Here is a 17,386-nt window from a genome sequence, read left to right on the forward strand (position 1 = left end):
CTTGAATGTGGATCTGCTATTCCAGTTTCTGCTCTAGAACTCAAATTCTGTGATATGGCATATAACAAAATACTGACACTGTCACTTTAGTGGGTGATACACTGGTGATAGAGTGTGAGGGATGTGAGGCAGTAGTGAAGTAGTAAATTGAGGCCCTGTCTCTGGCAACTGAAGAGCACGTGGGCTTTGTTTGTTTGTTTTCAAGTGTTGTGAATAACCCAAGCATCTAGGCCAGCTCTGTGAGAACTTGAATACTCTGTGGCTGCAGCAATTTACTCCCTAGTCCAAGCCCCTACTAGTATCTAATTTATTGCTTTGTAAAACACTTTGAAATACCTTGAATGCTACATTGTCACACTCTTATGATATAACAACTGGGGTAGATCTGGAAGGTGTGATATAGGATTTTGCATAGTATGTGGACAGGTAGCAAAAATGTCTATGTCCTGGCTATATGCACCATGTATCTGAGATTAGAGTCTGGCCCAGATCACTGTTCAGAAGAAAAAGCTATTAAATGAGCATCTTATTAATAGTGCTGTGAAGTACACAGATAACATAAAGCTGGTACTGCAGTGCTCAGTGTACTTATCTCTTTCAAGGACTGACTCCTTATGCTGAATAGGCATTTTGTAAAACTTAGATGTCAAATAAATTGCATTCATGACAACAACTTTGAAATTCAGATAAAACCAGAGGAGGAAAATATTTTCATAAAAACATTTATTGGAAAACCTCTGTGACTGGATTTGGCTGTATCAAGTAAATAATATGCTAACAGTGACTATTGCAATCAAGATGCAGATAGCAAATACCACAAGCAGGAAAATTAGGCAGCATTTTAAATGTTTCTTTTCTCTCTCGTTCTTTTTCAGCAAGGTGTCATATCCAGGGGTATAAATATCCCCCATCCAAAATTGTAGATCATTAGGATTTTCCTGAAAGAAAGATCAGAAAATGAACTCAGCTCCTCTGTATTGTACGTAAAGTCACCAGAACATAGTTGGTCAGGAGTATTTTGATTATCACTTAGTAATTAATGAATTTAAAACATCACAATTCAAATCAGAAAAATTTACACTTGAACTCTCGGCAGCACTAGATGCTGAATAATGTCCCATGGAGGACTATTAAAATCATAGCTCTCAGCCAGGAACCTAATGTAGGATACCAGCCATTGAAATGTGACAGAGACCCAGAAGAAACCTCCTGACATTCTCATCCTGATACAAAGGTGCTAATTTACAAATGCAGATCTGAGTCACTTCTCAGCAAGGAGAATGGTCAAACTCCCTCCAAAGTACTACACACTAACCCACAAGCAGACAGGAGTACTGGTGGTGAGGATGTGGTTATGAGAAGCTAAATTATTTGAAAAAGTATATAGAGGCATAATTTATTTGTCCAGGTTCTTATATGGCCACCATCAACATGGTATTTTAGGGTTAGATCCACAAAGGGACATAGCTGCTGCAGTGCCTAACATTTAGGTACTTTGACACCTAATGGAATCCACAGCCCTGAATGAGACACATGAGGAGAGAAGCACCTCAGAATGGAAAGCCAGCAAGCTGAGCAAGGAACCACCTATACTAGTCACTAGGAACTGCTGAGGAGAGAGGCAGGACTTTGGCCAGTGAGATCTAATGGATGAGTTGCTAGCCCAGTGATTAGGGCACTCAAGTAGAAACCCTGGGTTCCAGGCCCTGCTCAAATGAATTTTTAAGTATTTTATAAAAAGTTAGATCAGCTTCAACAGGTGAGATGGAAACATTCCCCTCCCCTTCAAAACAGCTGATTCAAGTCTCTGCTCCAAATCAGGCAGAGAGGGGCTTCAAATCTAGGTCTCCCAGGTGAGTACTCTAATTACTGGGCTTTTGGGGACCACCTCCCCTCAGCTGTCTTTTGTGTGGGCTAGGCATGCTTTAAGAAGGCCTATCTGATCACACTCTGCAGCCAAAACAGGCAGGGGAATGCCTAATGTGAGACCATGCTGATGCTTAGATGAGAGCTTTGTGTCAAGCAGATCAGCAAAGGCAGGACTTAGGCAGCTGCGAGCATACACACTGGCAAACATTTAGGCACCCTGGGGACTTTACTAGCGGAAACTCAAGTGCCTAGTGACTTTAGATACCTATGGAATTAGGCAGCAGTTGAGCAGGGCTTTCGAGGATCTCAATAGTGGATAAATATTGGACTTAGGTCCCCTAAAGTGGGAGTTAAATACATAAATCGCTTTGTAGATCTAACCCTTAGTACCTCACAAACAAATGTGAATTTTTCCCCACATTGCCTGTGTGAGAGAGGAAAATACTATTATATCCATTTTAAAGATGGGGAAAAGTGACATTAAATGACTTGCTATAGGTGACAGAGGACAGCTGTGACAGAGCCAGGATTGAATTGCAGTCTTTAGTGTCCTAACCATACTACTATCCTACCTCTCGTGATTGGATCCGCATGGAATCCTTACAAAAACATATTCAGATTTACTTCTGAAACCAGAATCACCAGCAAATGAGCACAGCATTTTATTCAGTGGTTCAAGTATAAATACAATGCATAATATCTAGGTTTGTTCATGTATGACTCTACAGCACAATACCTTTAAGTAGCTAGCCAGGTTAGAATGCAGTGAATGCTTGTCATAGTCTTCAACAGTCCAGGAAGGGTTTTTTTTCCTCTCTGCCCAGTCATCATCAGTTCGGATGTCAGTGTACAAGGGATTGCTCTTGATGGTGGATTTCAAGGTGACAGTCGTTATGTGTTTACCAAGAGCTTTGTCAATCATTGTTGGGCTGACCCCATTCAATTCTAAGCCAGGATGCTCACAGACATTTGTTTTTTCTCTCTGCAGGATAGTCAGGACAAAAAATGGTTATCATCCTCAATCTTCTCATGACATAGATGCCCTTAACATTCGCAGTCTATTGTGCAGTAGAACTAACTTTAAAATAATAACTGCCTATTCTTTCTGTTATGGTCTAGAAAGACACAAGAGGGCTGGTTCTCCAGCTTGTGCAGCCTTTCTTCTTGTGTGGAACAAGGGCCTGTGCAAAATGAGTGCCAAATGCTGCTGTCGGTATAAGCTGTCATGGTAATGCCTGTTGGAAGAGAAGACTGTCATAGAAAACAGGTGCAACAAAATAACTGCCATAAGAATTGGGTTTAGAATTGCAGTTCTGATGAAGACAAAGGAAATATATGATGCTGAAGCAGAGTTGTGGGGACCAAAATTTATTAGCGATTGAGGGCCCAAAACACACATGGGTGTAACTTTGCATAGCTTCTCTCTTGCCTTATTCAGAAACTGAACAGATTCCACTGATTGTGCCTTCACTGAACCCTTTATTTTAAGCTCCCTCCAGTATTTCCACAACAGCCCCAGTGCAACAATCCATTTACAGCACCACTATGATTTTTTTTTTCTTTGGCCCTCTCCTCAGGACCTGAGGAGCACAGAGGTCTCTACGTAACTGGGCTCAACAAGCTCTGGCTCTTTATCAACTTTGAGCTGATGAAGTATTTGGCAGTTTATCCCAGCCAACCCAGACAGCCTGATTGTTTAATTCCCTCCATCAACTTTCTTAAGAGGAACTAATTAGTACCTGAGTGATCAGAGTGCAGACTCACCTGTTTGTTCCCTGCACTCTGTCACAGTGGTGTATGCGGATATATCTTGATTGCCTTAGTGAAGTTGCACCATTTGACAGCAGGTGTGACATTCTTATCCCAGGTCTGGATTCTTTGTGTCAAGCAAAAGGGCTGGATCAGTATAAAGGGGCTGGTGAAGGTTCTGTAGAACTCTCCAAGAGTTGGCAAAGCTGTTGCGAATATTGTGAAGGCCAATAGCCACTAAGGGATCAGACAATCTCAGTATGCTGTTACCAGAAACCTGAACAGCATAATTTCAGCTCACCACAATTCCCTTTTCACTGCTACTTTGAATTAAATGAATTTTAGCAGCCCTGGAAGACACATTTAAGATACATTTATGACATCCCTTAAATAAATTTGTAAGGCAGTCCCAGAATTGCTCTTACAGCATATGTGCAGTACAAATGAAACTCTCCTGGTTAGAAAATAACATTTCTCTCCTACTTCCTTAACATTTCTTTGAACTGGAAACTTTGATTTGAGACAGCTGAAGTCTGAGCCTGGACTAGTGTCTGAATGATAGGGAGCACTGGAGAGGAGTTAGAATCACATACGAAAGCAGCCTTATTAAAAAAAAAAATTTCAGAGAAGCGATCAGAACAGATTTTCAAATACTCCTCCCCATACTTCCTTAAAAGGTCTAACCAGCTTCAAAATTCATTTACCCAAAAAAGGTTTCAGAGGCAAGGAAATGAAGATATTTTTTCCAGCCTTCCGAGGGATAAATGAAGAGATTTAATATATACTAATTCCTCAACCATCATGTGTGGGGGAGAGGGATGGGTATGAGGGGTTGGTTTCTTTTAAAATAATGTGAGAAGGGAGAGAAAACAGCAGATTCTATATACATAATCCAATGAGGACGCATCATTCAGGCATTCATATCACTCTTCCATGCACAAGGAACTAAGTGTGTTTCCCATCCATAATCATCATGATCTGGTATTAGAGAGCAGATGGAGCCCCAGTACCCACAGCCCATGTGTTAGCTCATTGCAGTTGCCATATGTCAGTATTTAACTTTGACAGAGCTTTCACATCACAATTTTAAACTGTTGGCATTTTAAACTGTCTACTCTTGCTGCCTGCATTTTACTGTGTTTCTTATTTAGAATTCTTCAGTTACATTAATGATGCTTCCTGCAGGCTTGCGAGATGGATGTACTTGGAGAACATAGCGTAAGATCTGAAGAATGGCCATATTGGATCAGATCAATGGTCCATCTAACCCAGTATTCTGTCTTCTGACAGCAGCTGGTGCCAGGTGCTTCAGAGGGAATGAACAGAACAGGGCAACTGTTGAATGATCCATCCCTTGCTGTCCAGTCCCAGCTTCTGACAGATAGAATCATAGGGACACCTTAGATTCACTATTCAAGATATTATAGATGTCTGTAAGTTACCTTAGTTACCTCTTATCTAAGCTAAACGATCCCAGTCTTTTTGATCTCTCCCCATATGGAAGCTGTTCCATACCCTTAATCATTTTTGTTGCTCTTCTCTGTATTTTTTCCTATTCTAATATACTTTTTTGAGATGGGGCAACCAAAACTGCACACAGCATTCAAGGTGTGAGCAGACTATGGATTTTAGTGGCATTGTAATATCTATGCCTTTCCTAATGATTTCTAACATTGTGTTAGCTTTTTTAACTGCTGCTAGATATTGAGCAGATGTTTGCAGTGAACTATCTGCGACTCCAGGATCCCTTTCTTGTGTGGTAACAAGTATGGTGTATATACAGTTGAGATTATGTTTTCCAATGTGCATCACTTTGCATTTAGCAACATCAAATTTAATCCGCCATTTTGCCTCACTGTTTACCCATTTTTTACACATCCTTTAAGCATATGTTGAAATGTACTGGTCCTATATAGATCCTTGGGAGTTCCCGCTATTTACCTCTTTCCACTGTGAAAACTGACCATTTATTCCTACCCTTTGTTTCCTGTCTTTTACTCAATTACTAATCCATGGCAGGACCTTCCCTTTTATCTCATGACTGTTTACTTTGCTTATGAGCATTTGGTGAGGGACCTTGTCAAAAGCTTTCTGGAAGTCTAAGAACACTATATCCACTGGATCACCCTTGTCCATGTTCGTTGAACCCCTCAAAGAATTCTAATAGATTGATGAAACATAATTTCCTTTTACAAAAGCCATGTTGACTTTTCCCCATTGTGTTCATCTATGCATCTGATAGTTCTGTTCTTTACTTATGATAGTTTCCACCAATTTGCCTGTAATGAAATTGGCATACTGCCCTCTAACTGCCAGGATCACCTCTGGAGACTTTTTTAAAAATAGGAGAAGCTTATGTTGAAGAAATGTGCACTCTCACCAGGGGAATGTTCATTCTGCCCAGGTTAAAATATTGTGAAAAGAATGTGCCTTGACAATGTTGAGTTTTAAAGCAGTTGTTTCAAATAAAAATATTTGAAAATAAAAATAGATTCAAAATTGGTTCAAATTTTTCTCATAAAGCCAATGCATGGTGATTTGGCCTCATGTTATTGGTGATACCCCAGATAATCTAGTTACCTCTTCATCCCAGCAATTACTATACCTTCCGCCCCATGGGGAACAGTGATATAGGAATGTGGGTATACAGTATCCATGAGCATAATCAAAGGGAAGAGGTGATGGCAGAGGCAGCTAGAATTTTGATGAGAATAGGAGTGGTAAATGTGATGGGAGATTTGCAGTAAAGACGTAGTGATGTGGGGGTGATGATGTAAAAGAAGAAAAAAAACCTTTTGAAGTGATCATTAAGATGACCCATAGAAGGTGTGAGGAGAGCTTAACATAGGAATCATAACATTCAAAAACCAGTGGGAGAACACTTCAACCTCTCTAACCACTCAGTGACAGACTTGAAGGTGGCAATTTTGCAACAAAAAAACTTCAAAAATAGACTCCAAAGAGAGACTGCTGAACTCGAATTAATATGCAAATTAGATACAATTAACTCAGGCTTAAACAGAGACTCAGAATGGTTGGGTCATTACACTCATTGAATCTATTTCCCTATGTTAAGTTCTCCTCACACCTTCTATGGGTCATCTCAATTATCACTTCAAAAGGTTTTTTTTTTCTCCTGCTGATGATAGCTCATCTCAATTGATTAGACTCTTCCTGCTGGTAGGCGTAATTCCACCTTTTCATGTTCTCTGTATGTATAAATATCTCCTGTCTGTGTGTTCCATTCTATGCATCCAAAGAAGTGAGCTGTAGCTCAGGAAAGCTCATGCTGAAATAAATTTGTTAGTCTCTAAGGTGCCACAAGTACTCCTGTTCTTTTTGAGAAGGAAAGATGCTGCCTTACAGAAGTAGCGGTTTAGATTTAAGGGATAATAAGACAGAGAGAAAGCAGGTACCCTGCAAAAAAGATTATGTACACAAAAAGCAGAGAAATAGAAGAGGAGTAATATGCAGAAAAATATTACATATATTAATTCACAACCCCTTTGCATAGACTTTCATTCTAACCAGATTGTGTTCATAAGAATGTTCAATGAAAGGGAAAGCACTGTGAATCCTGGTACAAATATGCAAGTACACAAGTATCGATTATATATATATATATAACACAAGTTAGAGAAATTAGCTTGACAGCTCTTTGTGGATTTGGAATTGATGGGATCTAAAACAGAAATAATAGCATATGACTTAGGTGACTATTCATAGACTAGACATAGTGAATTGGGAGCAGTGAATGTGTTCAAGTAAAGAACATGATCCATCAAAACCAGGAAATCAAAAATTAAGGCAGAAACTTGGTTTCAAGCCCATTTTACTGAAAGTAGGGATCAAAGGAATTTCTACACAATAGGTGATTTTACATATTGTAGGTCAAATTCTGTTTGCTATATATTATATAACACCTTGTAACAGATGTTCTTACATAACTGGTCACTTTACTAAACTAGAATAATATTTGGTTAGCCGTCCTTTGCTCCCACAGTGCCTCCTTCCCCTGAGCTTGCTGAGCCACATGACTTCTATGGCATGGCTGACATTAACCTTTAGCTTCTAGACCTGTTGAAGGTGGGATTCCAAATCATGGGAAGGGTGGGGGAATGGACTCTGCCATGGAGGAAAATCTTGTTTGTTGATTGGCATTACAGAAATGCAGTCCAGAGGTGACAAAGGCAATAATAACTGATAAGTCTCCTACCTTGGGGTAAAATTTGCAATCTTTGTGCCAGTCATAGATGACTAAAAAGTGCTCTTGGCTACAGCTGCACCATGACCATCTGGGTATTCAAGAGGCTTATAGATTGCAACCAATGTTAAGAAAATGTAAAGAAACTGCACCTAATGAGGGGCCAGATATCAGTTTCACCATCTCGGCTAGCTGTTATACACAGCCTACTAGCATCACCTTCATCTTGTCTGAACTGAACTTCAGCCAGCTAGTCCTAATCCAGGCCTCAATCTTGGCTAAACATTGGAGTGCTGAGTGACTGCCCTGGCTGAGTCCAATGAAAAACAGATGTAGAGCTGAGTGTCATCAACATATCAATGACAATGCAGCCCAGATCAGCTCAGTATCTCCTCCAGCGGCCTCAAATACAAACCGAAAAGGTAGGGTGACAGAATGGAATATTGGCAGAAACTCAGATGAGAGAACCCTTGAGGCAGAAAAGCAATCACTCAGCACTATACCATCTGGGTCCTCTCAAAAGGAAGGAATGGAGTAATTAAAGCACCACTTCATCTATCCTTGTCAGTGTCCACAACTGTGCCAACAAAACCTCATGGTCAGTGGATCAAAAAGCAGGTGGTAAATGTGAAAGTGTCAGTGTGTGCACTTGGTCTTTCTCAATTGCCAGGAGGAGATAATTAATGAAAGAGGCAAGGGCTGTCTGTACCTAGCTAGGCCTAAAATCAAACTGATAGTGGTCCAGAGAATTTAAGTACTACACAGATTGCCAAGAATTGCTTCATCACAAGCTCCTCAATAACAATGAAAGTGGGTGGCAAGGAAACAATTACATTAGCTAATAATTAACATAAGTTAATTCTGTGGAAAGTGTTAGAGAGCTTATTCCTTCACTCTCACCCTTCCCTGGTCCTTCTCGCATGAACAGAGAGCAACAATACCCGAAGTCCAAAGGTGCAAACAATTCGATGTTTATTGGGGTGAACTTCCAGCAAGCTTAAATTCAAGTTCCTTTTCCTTCTTTTTCGATCTCAACTTACTTCCTGTTTGCCCCTAATTTATAAAGTAATATTTTCAGCTATACCTTAACCAATCATTCTACTAAAATTTACCTAACCAATCCTAACGTATTGTAACATGATGAGCTAACCAATTATATCCCACCACCTTAATTAGTTTACACCTAGCAAAATTAATTATAGAGCAGACAGAAACAATCAGAGAACCAGACAGAGACCATGCAAATAAACATACAAAACGATACAGAAGTAAGGATTTCACAACTACATCTATACAGACATAAGGGTTCTCCAGCTGTGTCTATTGATAAGTGAGTTCTTGCCAGACAGGATGCAATCAAACTAAGGGCTTGTCTACATCAGAAAGTTGCAGCGCTGGTGAGGGAGTTACAGCGCTGCAACTTTGAAGGTGTACACATCTGCAGGGCACCACCAGCGCTGCAACTCCCTGTTTGCAGCGCTGGCCGTACTCCCGTTTTGTCTCGGGTGTAGAGGATCCAGCGCTGGTGATCCAGCGCTGGTAATCCAATGTAGACAGTTACCAGCGCTTTTCTTGACCTCCGTGGAAGGAGGAAGCCTCTGGTAATCAAGCTGGTTTCCTTTCCCGGTTTGCTCTCTCGGTCCCGGAGCCAGCCAGCAAACCGCAGGGAAGGAGACCTGCTTGCTCGGGGTTCCGGGACCGAGAGAGCAAACCGGGAACGCCGCGGTTTGCTCTCTCGGTCCCGGAGCCAGCCAGCAAACCGCAGGGAAGGAGACCTGCTTGCTCGGGGTTCCGGGACCGAGAGAGCAAACCGGGAAAGGAAACCAGCTTCGCCGCGGTTTGCTCTCTCGGTCCCGGAGCCCCGAGCAAGCAGGTCTCCTTCCCTGCGGTTTGCTGGCTGGCTCCGGGACCGAGAGAGCAAACCGCGGCGTTCCCGGTTTGCTCTCTCGGTCCCGGAACCCCGAGCAAGCAGGTCTCCTTCCCTGCGGTTTGCTGGCTGGCTCCGGGACCGAGAGAGCAAACCGGGAAAGGAAACCAGCTTCGCCGCGGTTTGCTCTCTCGGTCCCGGAGCCAGCCAGCAAACCGCAGGGAAGGAGACCTGCTTGCTCGGGGTTCCGGGACCGAGAGAGCAAACCGGGAAAGGAAACCAGCTTCGCCGCGGTTTGCTCTCTCGGTCCCGGAACCCCGAGCAAGCAGGTCTCCTTCCCTGCGGTTTGCTGGCTGGCTCCGGGACCGAGAGAGCAAACCGCGGCGTTCCCGGTTTGCTCTCTCGGTCCCGGAACCCCGAGCAAGCAGGTCTCCTTCCCTGCGGTTTGCTGGCTGGCTCCGGGACCGAGAGAGCAAACCGCGGCGTTCCCGGTTTGCTCTCTCGGTCCCGGAACCCCGAGCAAGCAGGTCTCCTTCCCTGCGGTTTGCTGGCTGGCTCCGGGACCGAGAGAGCAAACCGCGGCGTTCCCGGTTTGCTCTCTCGGTCCCGGAACCCCGAGCAAGCAGGTCTCCTTCCCTGCGGTTTGCTGGCTGGCTCCGGGACCGAGAGAGCAAACCGCGGGGAAGCTGGTTTCCTTTCCCGGTTTGCTCTCTCGTCCCGGAACCCCCCTTGAAGCCGCCCAACAGCGCTGCAGTGTGGCCACATCTAACACCACTTGCAGCGCTGGTTGCTGTAAGTGTGGCCACTCTGCAGCGCTGGCCCTATACAGCTGTACTAATACAGCTGTAACAACCAGCGCTGCAAAATTTTAGATGTAGACATGGCCTAAGTTTCCTTTCATATCTTCTAGGTTGTTCCCTTTCTCTGGAGGTGATAGATTGAATCACCTTCCTAACAGTCCCAGATTGCCTTATTTTAATATGACTAGTTTGGAATGTGAGGATGTGACCATACATTTCCCAGTTTATGGCTGCTAAAGAACCAGGCCTCAGACTGTCACAGTAAGAGAAGGCCACTACACAGACAGTGATTTCTGATTCTTTCTTTTATACCTCTATAACTAACTAAGTGATAAGAATACACCTAAAGTCTTAAAGTATAGGCCTTTGCAGACAGGCCTGAATATCTATATCCTAACAGAAAGTGATTAATTTATTATACACCTCAGAGCATTATGTCACACCTCTGAGAAATGCACTAGCACGGATCCTTGTCTTCCTTTAAAGGCATGCTTCTGGGAAACTAGCTGTGACAGAAAGGAGCTGCTATGTACTATCTAAGTATCTGGACATGCAATAATGCTCTGAATATTATACACAGTATTCTTGTAGCTGTGTCAGCCCCAGGCTCTTAGAGATGAGGTGGATGAGGTAGTATTTTTTATTGGATAAACTTCTCTCTCAGCTTGTGTCTCTCGGCAATAGAAGTTTGTCCAATAAAAGATATTACCTCATCCACCTTGTCTGTGTGAATATTATATAAGTGACCTGGTCACTGAGATAAAGTTACTGTATAGCTATTGTGGTTTATTAGCATTTCCCATATGAATGTATCTAACTTAATGGGGAAGGGGGGAGGCTGTGGGAAGAACAAACAGGAAAGGAACACTATGGTTCTCTAGATAAGCAACCTCAAACAAATGCTTGGAAGACAAGGGGTCCAGCTGTTACCTTCAAAGTTACTGTAGCCAACAAATTGCAAATGTTGTTTTGCTAGAACTGGCAGGCTGGAGATCAAAAGAACATTAAAGAGTTAAAAAAATGTTCTCAAGGGAAGAAGGGGGTGGGTCACTTGCCAGAAGCTGTCCAGGGAGACAGGTTGACAGATAGGGAGAGGCTCTGCTGAATGAGTTGCCTTAGGGAAAAACAAGCATTAGTATAGGTTGGTTTATTGTCTTAAATCTGTTAACTCTGAAATGCTTTTCATCTGATACATAATACTCGACTTGAAGGAGGCTGTCTGATCGCAGGTTACTGTTGCCATTGCTCCGAGAGAAGGGAATAGACCTGCAGGGGCTGAGCCTGAGCCAGACTTTTTGAGGTAAATCACAGTTGGTACACAGGGCGCTGAAAGTACCAAGATTATTTTACTTCATAGTTATATGACAAAAATATACAATAAGAGGGAATGAATATTCACTCTGCCTGACACCAAAATAGAAAGTGAAAAAAGCTTTTGCTCTGAAATGAAGATACGTTTATCAGACTGCCTTATATAATGGAATAAATGAAGATACTTATAGGTGAAGGAAACACATGAGCACTTAAGTGCACTTCAGTTTGAATGATCTCATGACAAACATCCCAAGAAACTCACAAATACATGGCTGAGAAGTCGCTCTGCACAGGGAGGCTTGAGTAGCAACATTTCTTAAAAGAAAATGAATTTCTGGACAGGGAGTTTAAGCCATGCTCAAGGTTTAATAACTTTAGGAGGCTGTAGATCACAGCCACCTGTTCAAAACTGAAACACACCCCTCCTGTTTCTGAATTAACTAACTCTTGCACCCCCATTAGCCTGCTCATCATGTTATTCACAAACCATTAGCTCTGCACTGTGCTATCGTGTTCATTTTAAAGTCTGGAATGCATCAGGTATTTAGTTTCTTCTTATTTGCACATGAGCAGAAAAGAGAAATAAAAATGCACATTGTGTTTAAGTGCTTTAGCTGGATCTACAAATGAACATGGTGAAAAGGAGAGTTTGTGCCTTACATTTAACTTTTTTAAAAATAGCACTCTAATTTGCTTTCCATGGGAAATGGTGATTTGAGTAGCTTCCCTTTAAGAGGGCCACCCTAGTGCTGGAATGAATTTCAGAAGAATTCTCTCCAGGAGGATTATGAGGAAGATGCCATTTTAAGGGAGAATATTCTCTATAGATTTAATCCTATTGGAAGTTTTCAGTGATGGCTCAATGACAGCTAGTCTTACTTCATTAAAATAGGCTGGGACATTCCCTTCTGAGGAAAGAGCTGTTTGGATCTCCTCATACCTGCACATAGTGGTGGGATGGGAAATAAGCCACCATCACTCCCAGTCTCTTGGATCTTATGGGCATCTCTTCTTGAGGTTAGTGCACTGTGCTGGGGAAGGGAGAAGGTGGGTTAATGTGTTACAATCCTATGTGAGGGGAAGAAAAACTGTCTTTATTGTAAGGATGATCCTTATTTTAATAAAAGAATTGGCTGTCCCATACTAAATCATTCTATCACCCCTTGCAACCCTATCACTGGAAACTCACCACCCCTCAGTATGGCCTGGCTGACCATCTGCAGGTGGCTAAGCCTCTGGACGGGTGGCCAGGCCAAATCTGAATGGGACCAGCTGATAAATAGCCAGAGGTTAGAGGGGCATGCAGGGAAACTGGGGTCTCTGGTGGGGTGATTTGCAGGGGCAAAGATGAGGAGTCCAATTCCTGCTCCCCTCAGCACTGCAGCTGTGCTGCACACTGGGCTGGGCCCCTTGCAATGCCTCAGTAATTGCCAGGCCTTGGCCATGGGTTCCATCGAGGTTGTCCAGTGCTGGGCATAGGATGCAGAGCGGGAGTCTCAGAGCAGAAAGTGAAGCTTTCAGAGACGAGTCAGGAGCAGAGCCAGGTGGAGAGAATCCACTGGGGGCCCTGCAGCAGGAAAGCGGAGATAAGGGTTCCTGAGGAAGCAGGATTCCCCAATCACTGTAAATTGGAGAAGCATAAATGGGCATAGGCTTGTTTACCCTCCTCAGAAAGTAGCCAGGCTACCTGAGGGGTGACCAGAGGGGAGAGAAGTGCACAGGCTACTTGCTTTCAGGACCAGTGACCTTCTTTCTAGAATCAAGCAGCATCTGACATCTCAGAGGGTGGAGGGTGACAAGAAGTTAATCGTGGGGAACAGGTTACCTCCCGTTTTAAAGTGATTCTTTCATTTTACTCTTTCCCATGTCCTCCAGGGCTATGATAGTGAACAAAAAGCAAAGGTGGAGTGTGTAGGGGGGAGACAGGCAGCATCTTATAGCCCCACACACATACAACAGTTTTTCCTGAATTCAAACCCTGATGGCTACAGCTATGTGTCACATTATAGTTACTCTCACTACACCCATTCCCCCAACATGCTAAGCTTTTCTGTGTCCTACTTTGGAAAAAGGAAGTTGTTTGGCCAGAGCAATAATGTACATTAAGATGTTTCATGTTGAAGAAGCTGCCGTAGATGTTGTGCATCACTGCACCAAAGGTGTCTGATCTCACCAGGGCAGGGAGGGAGACTGACTAGACTGGTGTCATAGTGAGTTAATGGCAGAGTTGAAGAAAATCTAACTGCCCTCTTGCTTGGTTCAGGAGGTTCTCAATGCACAGTGTGCATCGTGCTCTCCTATACATTTAATCTTTCAGGTGGAAGAGAACTGAGTAACATGTGTGGCCGTTATGGGACCTCCCGAACACAGCACTTGCCCTGAGGGGTACAGTGTGGCCTGTCGCCTCTGTCATCACCTAGAGACCTACGGACATCTCAAGTTTCATGAGTCATCATCCCTTAAGAAAAAACAGTAACTTTCCGTACTGTCAGCACATATGTGTGTGTGCGTGCTCGTGCGCGCTTTAGGAAAACTGTCACTTATTTTTGCAATAAAATGTTGGCAACCTTCCTCCCTTCTGAGGGGAACTTCTGGGGCAGCTGCAGTGGGAGTCATCCCTAGCAACTTGGCTCCAGTAGAGTCACATAGCTAGAGAGCTGAAGAGGGGAGCAATTGCCCCTCCTCTCCCCACCATGAAGTGGTTCTGTGTTTCAGCAGATCCACTGAGGCCTGAGCACTTTCTGGAGGTCAAAACCCAAGCTGGTTCCATAGAGGACACAGGACTAGGTTTTTATATTTTGCAATCTGGTGAAAACTGTATGAGGGCAAGCTCTACTTAAAGGGTTTCTTCTTTTCTTCCCTATTTCTGTATCCTCCTTTGTCTTTCACCCTAACTACTATCCAGTAATAACCCACTGGCATCTGCTTAAGTAACTCACGCAACAGCAGTCATGAAAGCCAAGTTAATTGGATGGTACACAATCATTGACTGTTAATGTCAGTTATTATGGGGAGACAGCAACTGCTTCTTATCGTAAAGGATGTAACTGAGTTTCCATTTTAAGCCTGAATTTTTCTCTTCCAGAATTTTTCTTCTCTCTAGCTCCTACCTGCGTGTTGTTCCTGGGAAGTTTCATACACATACTGGGAAATGCTAAAAAATACCACAACCAGGAGTTAGCAGGTCAGTGCCGGTACTAAGAGGTGTGGAACTATATAACAGTGATAGGGTTTGAGCCCCTGGAATCAGGAAGATTGTTCTCATACAGCCTGCTCCTGCTCCCATTGAAGTTGATGTCAAAACTTTCACTGATAGGATCAGGGACATGCAGTGGCTGCAACCACAGCAAAAAGCTCAAACCCAAATTTCATTTGTTTCTGAACCACATCATTTATAAGGAATAATAAATAAAGAAGTCAAACATTCAGGTCTTTCCTTTAGATCTTACCTGTAAATAGACTTTGTTGTGCCATTGCTGTGCACCTGGAAAAGCTGCTTCTGGAAATTTTACTAGGCTGGCTTGTAGAAAGGCAGAGTTTTTCATTAAAGACTTCACATCGAGTTGTAGGAATTTATCAGGATGGTTGTTGTTTGGCAAAACAGAGAAGTCCATGTTCCCCATTTATTGAGTAATAATGAAAACAGCCCAGTCTTCTGGTTCCTGGCTGCTGTGGGCTCCTTCTATTATTAATGAAATGAAAAGGGATCCTGCAATTGCCTGAAACTGTAACTGACCCCTGCTCGGTGTCACGCTCACTTATATCATCTACCAATGATAAAAAGATCATTTAGAAGCAGCATAGCAGGCAAGACATGCTTCCTGAAGAGCCTAGCTTAAATTTTCAAGTTTAAGGACCATTTTGATAGATGTATATGTGCTCATTAAAACTAACAGAGTATCAGTGACTAGATGCATGAGACACTTAAATGCATACCAGCACTTCCTTAAGTGACTTGCCAAAGATCTCAGGCTTACAGTATTTCTTTCTCAGCTAATTAGAAGCAGTTCATACCACAATAGGAATGGTGCAAGTCCTTCAGCAATTATTCTCTGGGGATACTAACTCATTTCATTTTGTCACACAGTTCAACACAGTAGTTTGATGTTATAACAGTAACATACACATTCTCAGATTAAAGGGATACTTCATCAGTAAGTTTTTCCTCAATATGGGGAATATTAGTTTATTTCATCTACTGAAACTGCAAGCATTCCTTAGGAGCTTAATCTTTCTTCAAATCAATGGAAAACTCTAATTGACTTCAATAGTATAAGATCAAGCCCTTACTTTTCATTATTGTATCTGTGATGCTTGTATTTTATTTCAGAGTTTGATACCTTTAGTATTTCATATTTATAAAGTCACGTTGATTTTGACTGATGAAATTTCCTTCCTTCAGCCTAGCCACCAACTATAACCGGTACAGGTAATAAAAAACACCAAGCTTTTACTCTTTGTTTTGATTCAAATTCACATTTCTAATTATTGTATTTTATTTCAGATGTCCTTGCCACCTTGCCAAGTAGTTTAGATGCAAAAAGTAGGTTTTAAAAAAAAGATTTTTTACAAAAACATTTAAAAGAAATATCCTAATCTCTCTTTTTTTTAATTTATGAAAACTATTTTAGGTTAGATTAAATATTTGTGGTGATTGCAACATGAACTTTGCAGAGTTGTGTTAAAGCATAAAAAGTAGGAAGTGAAAAATGACAATATACAAAAGTTATGCTGTCTAATCAGTTCTCACTCTCAAAAATGGATGAAACAGAAAAAGGAAAACAAACAGTTTTAATAGTGACAGTTTCAATAATACAGGGTGTTATTGGTACCAAATAAATAATTTGTAACAATGAATTAAGATGTTTCACCTTCTTTTTGTTCATTGAGTGTCCATGACTTTCACCAATTGTATTTATTTGATCGCATTTGTGACCTCTGTTTATTCTGTAGCTGCCAGTTGGAATGCCATATTAGAGCAATATTGCTTGGTTGTGACTGGTCACAAATCAGATGACATAGTTTCTTTTTGACTGGATGAATTAACTCTAGAAGGCCCTGCTTTAGCAAGGTATGCAACTGTACATAACTTTAAGCATGTGACTAGTCCTATTGACTTAAATTTAACTCAAGTTAGTGCCTAATTTTAAGCATATGAGGCTCTTCAGCTCCCATTTAACCAAGCACTAGCAAGGCAGTCAGTCACTTTGCAGGACTGGCACCTATATAAATGGATAAACAGAGCCCCAGACAATTTATTTGTTATAAATGTACAGTTTGAAATGATCTGACTTGTTGAGCAGCTCAAGTTGTACTCAAATTATTACTCCCAACAAAATGGCACTTCAAAATGCACTGAAATTTGGCTTGACTAAATAATTTTTCAAATACCTCTGCGAAGTTGCATAGTTAGGCAAGAGGAGTTGCTGCCTCCTTGCAGGACCTACAGTATGGCTGGTGTGATGAATGACCAAATACAACATGTGACTGAAACATTTATTGCTCTATCTACTATTCAGTTTCTAATTTGGTTTTAGCAGAATGAAGTTATTCAGAATTGGGTCAGATATTACAATTAGTCAG

General features: G+C 42.1%; 1 protein-coding gene across 1 annotated transcript; it reads right to left on the reverse strand.

Annotated features, from left to right (window-relative positions):
- Window positions 1–758: 758 nt before the first annotated feature.
- Window positions 759–15,417, reverse strand: MINAR2 (membrane integral NOTCH2 associated receptor 2). The gene is made up of 3 exons (XM_030566118.1): window positions 15,253–15,417; window positions 2,606–2,851; window positions 759–938 (listed from the first exon to the last, which is right to left on the reverse strand). Exons 1-3 carry the CDS (start codon window positions 15,415–15,417, stop codon window positions 759–761), a joined length of 591 nt encoding a protein of 196 aa, XP_030421978.1.
- Window positions 15,418–17,386: the final 1,969 nt, after the last annotated feature.

The sequence above is a fragment of the Gopherus evgoodei genome, chromosome 6 (assembly GCF_007399415.2).
Source record: "Gopherus evgoodei ecotype Sinaloan lineage chromosome 6, rGopEvg1_v1.p, whole genome shotgun sequence".
Taxonomy (NCBI): Eukaryota; Metazoa; Chordata; order Testudines; family Testudinidae; genus Gopherus; species Gopherus evgoodei.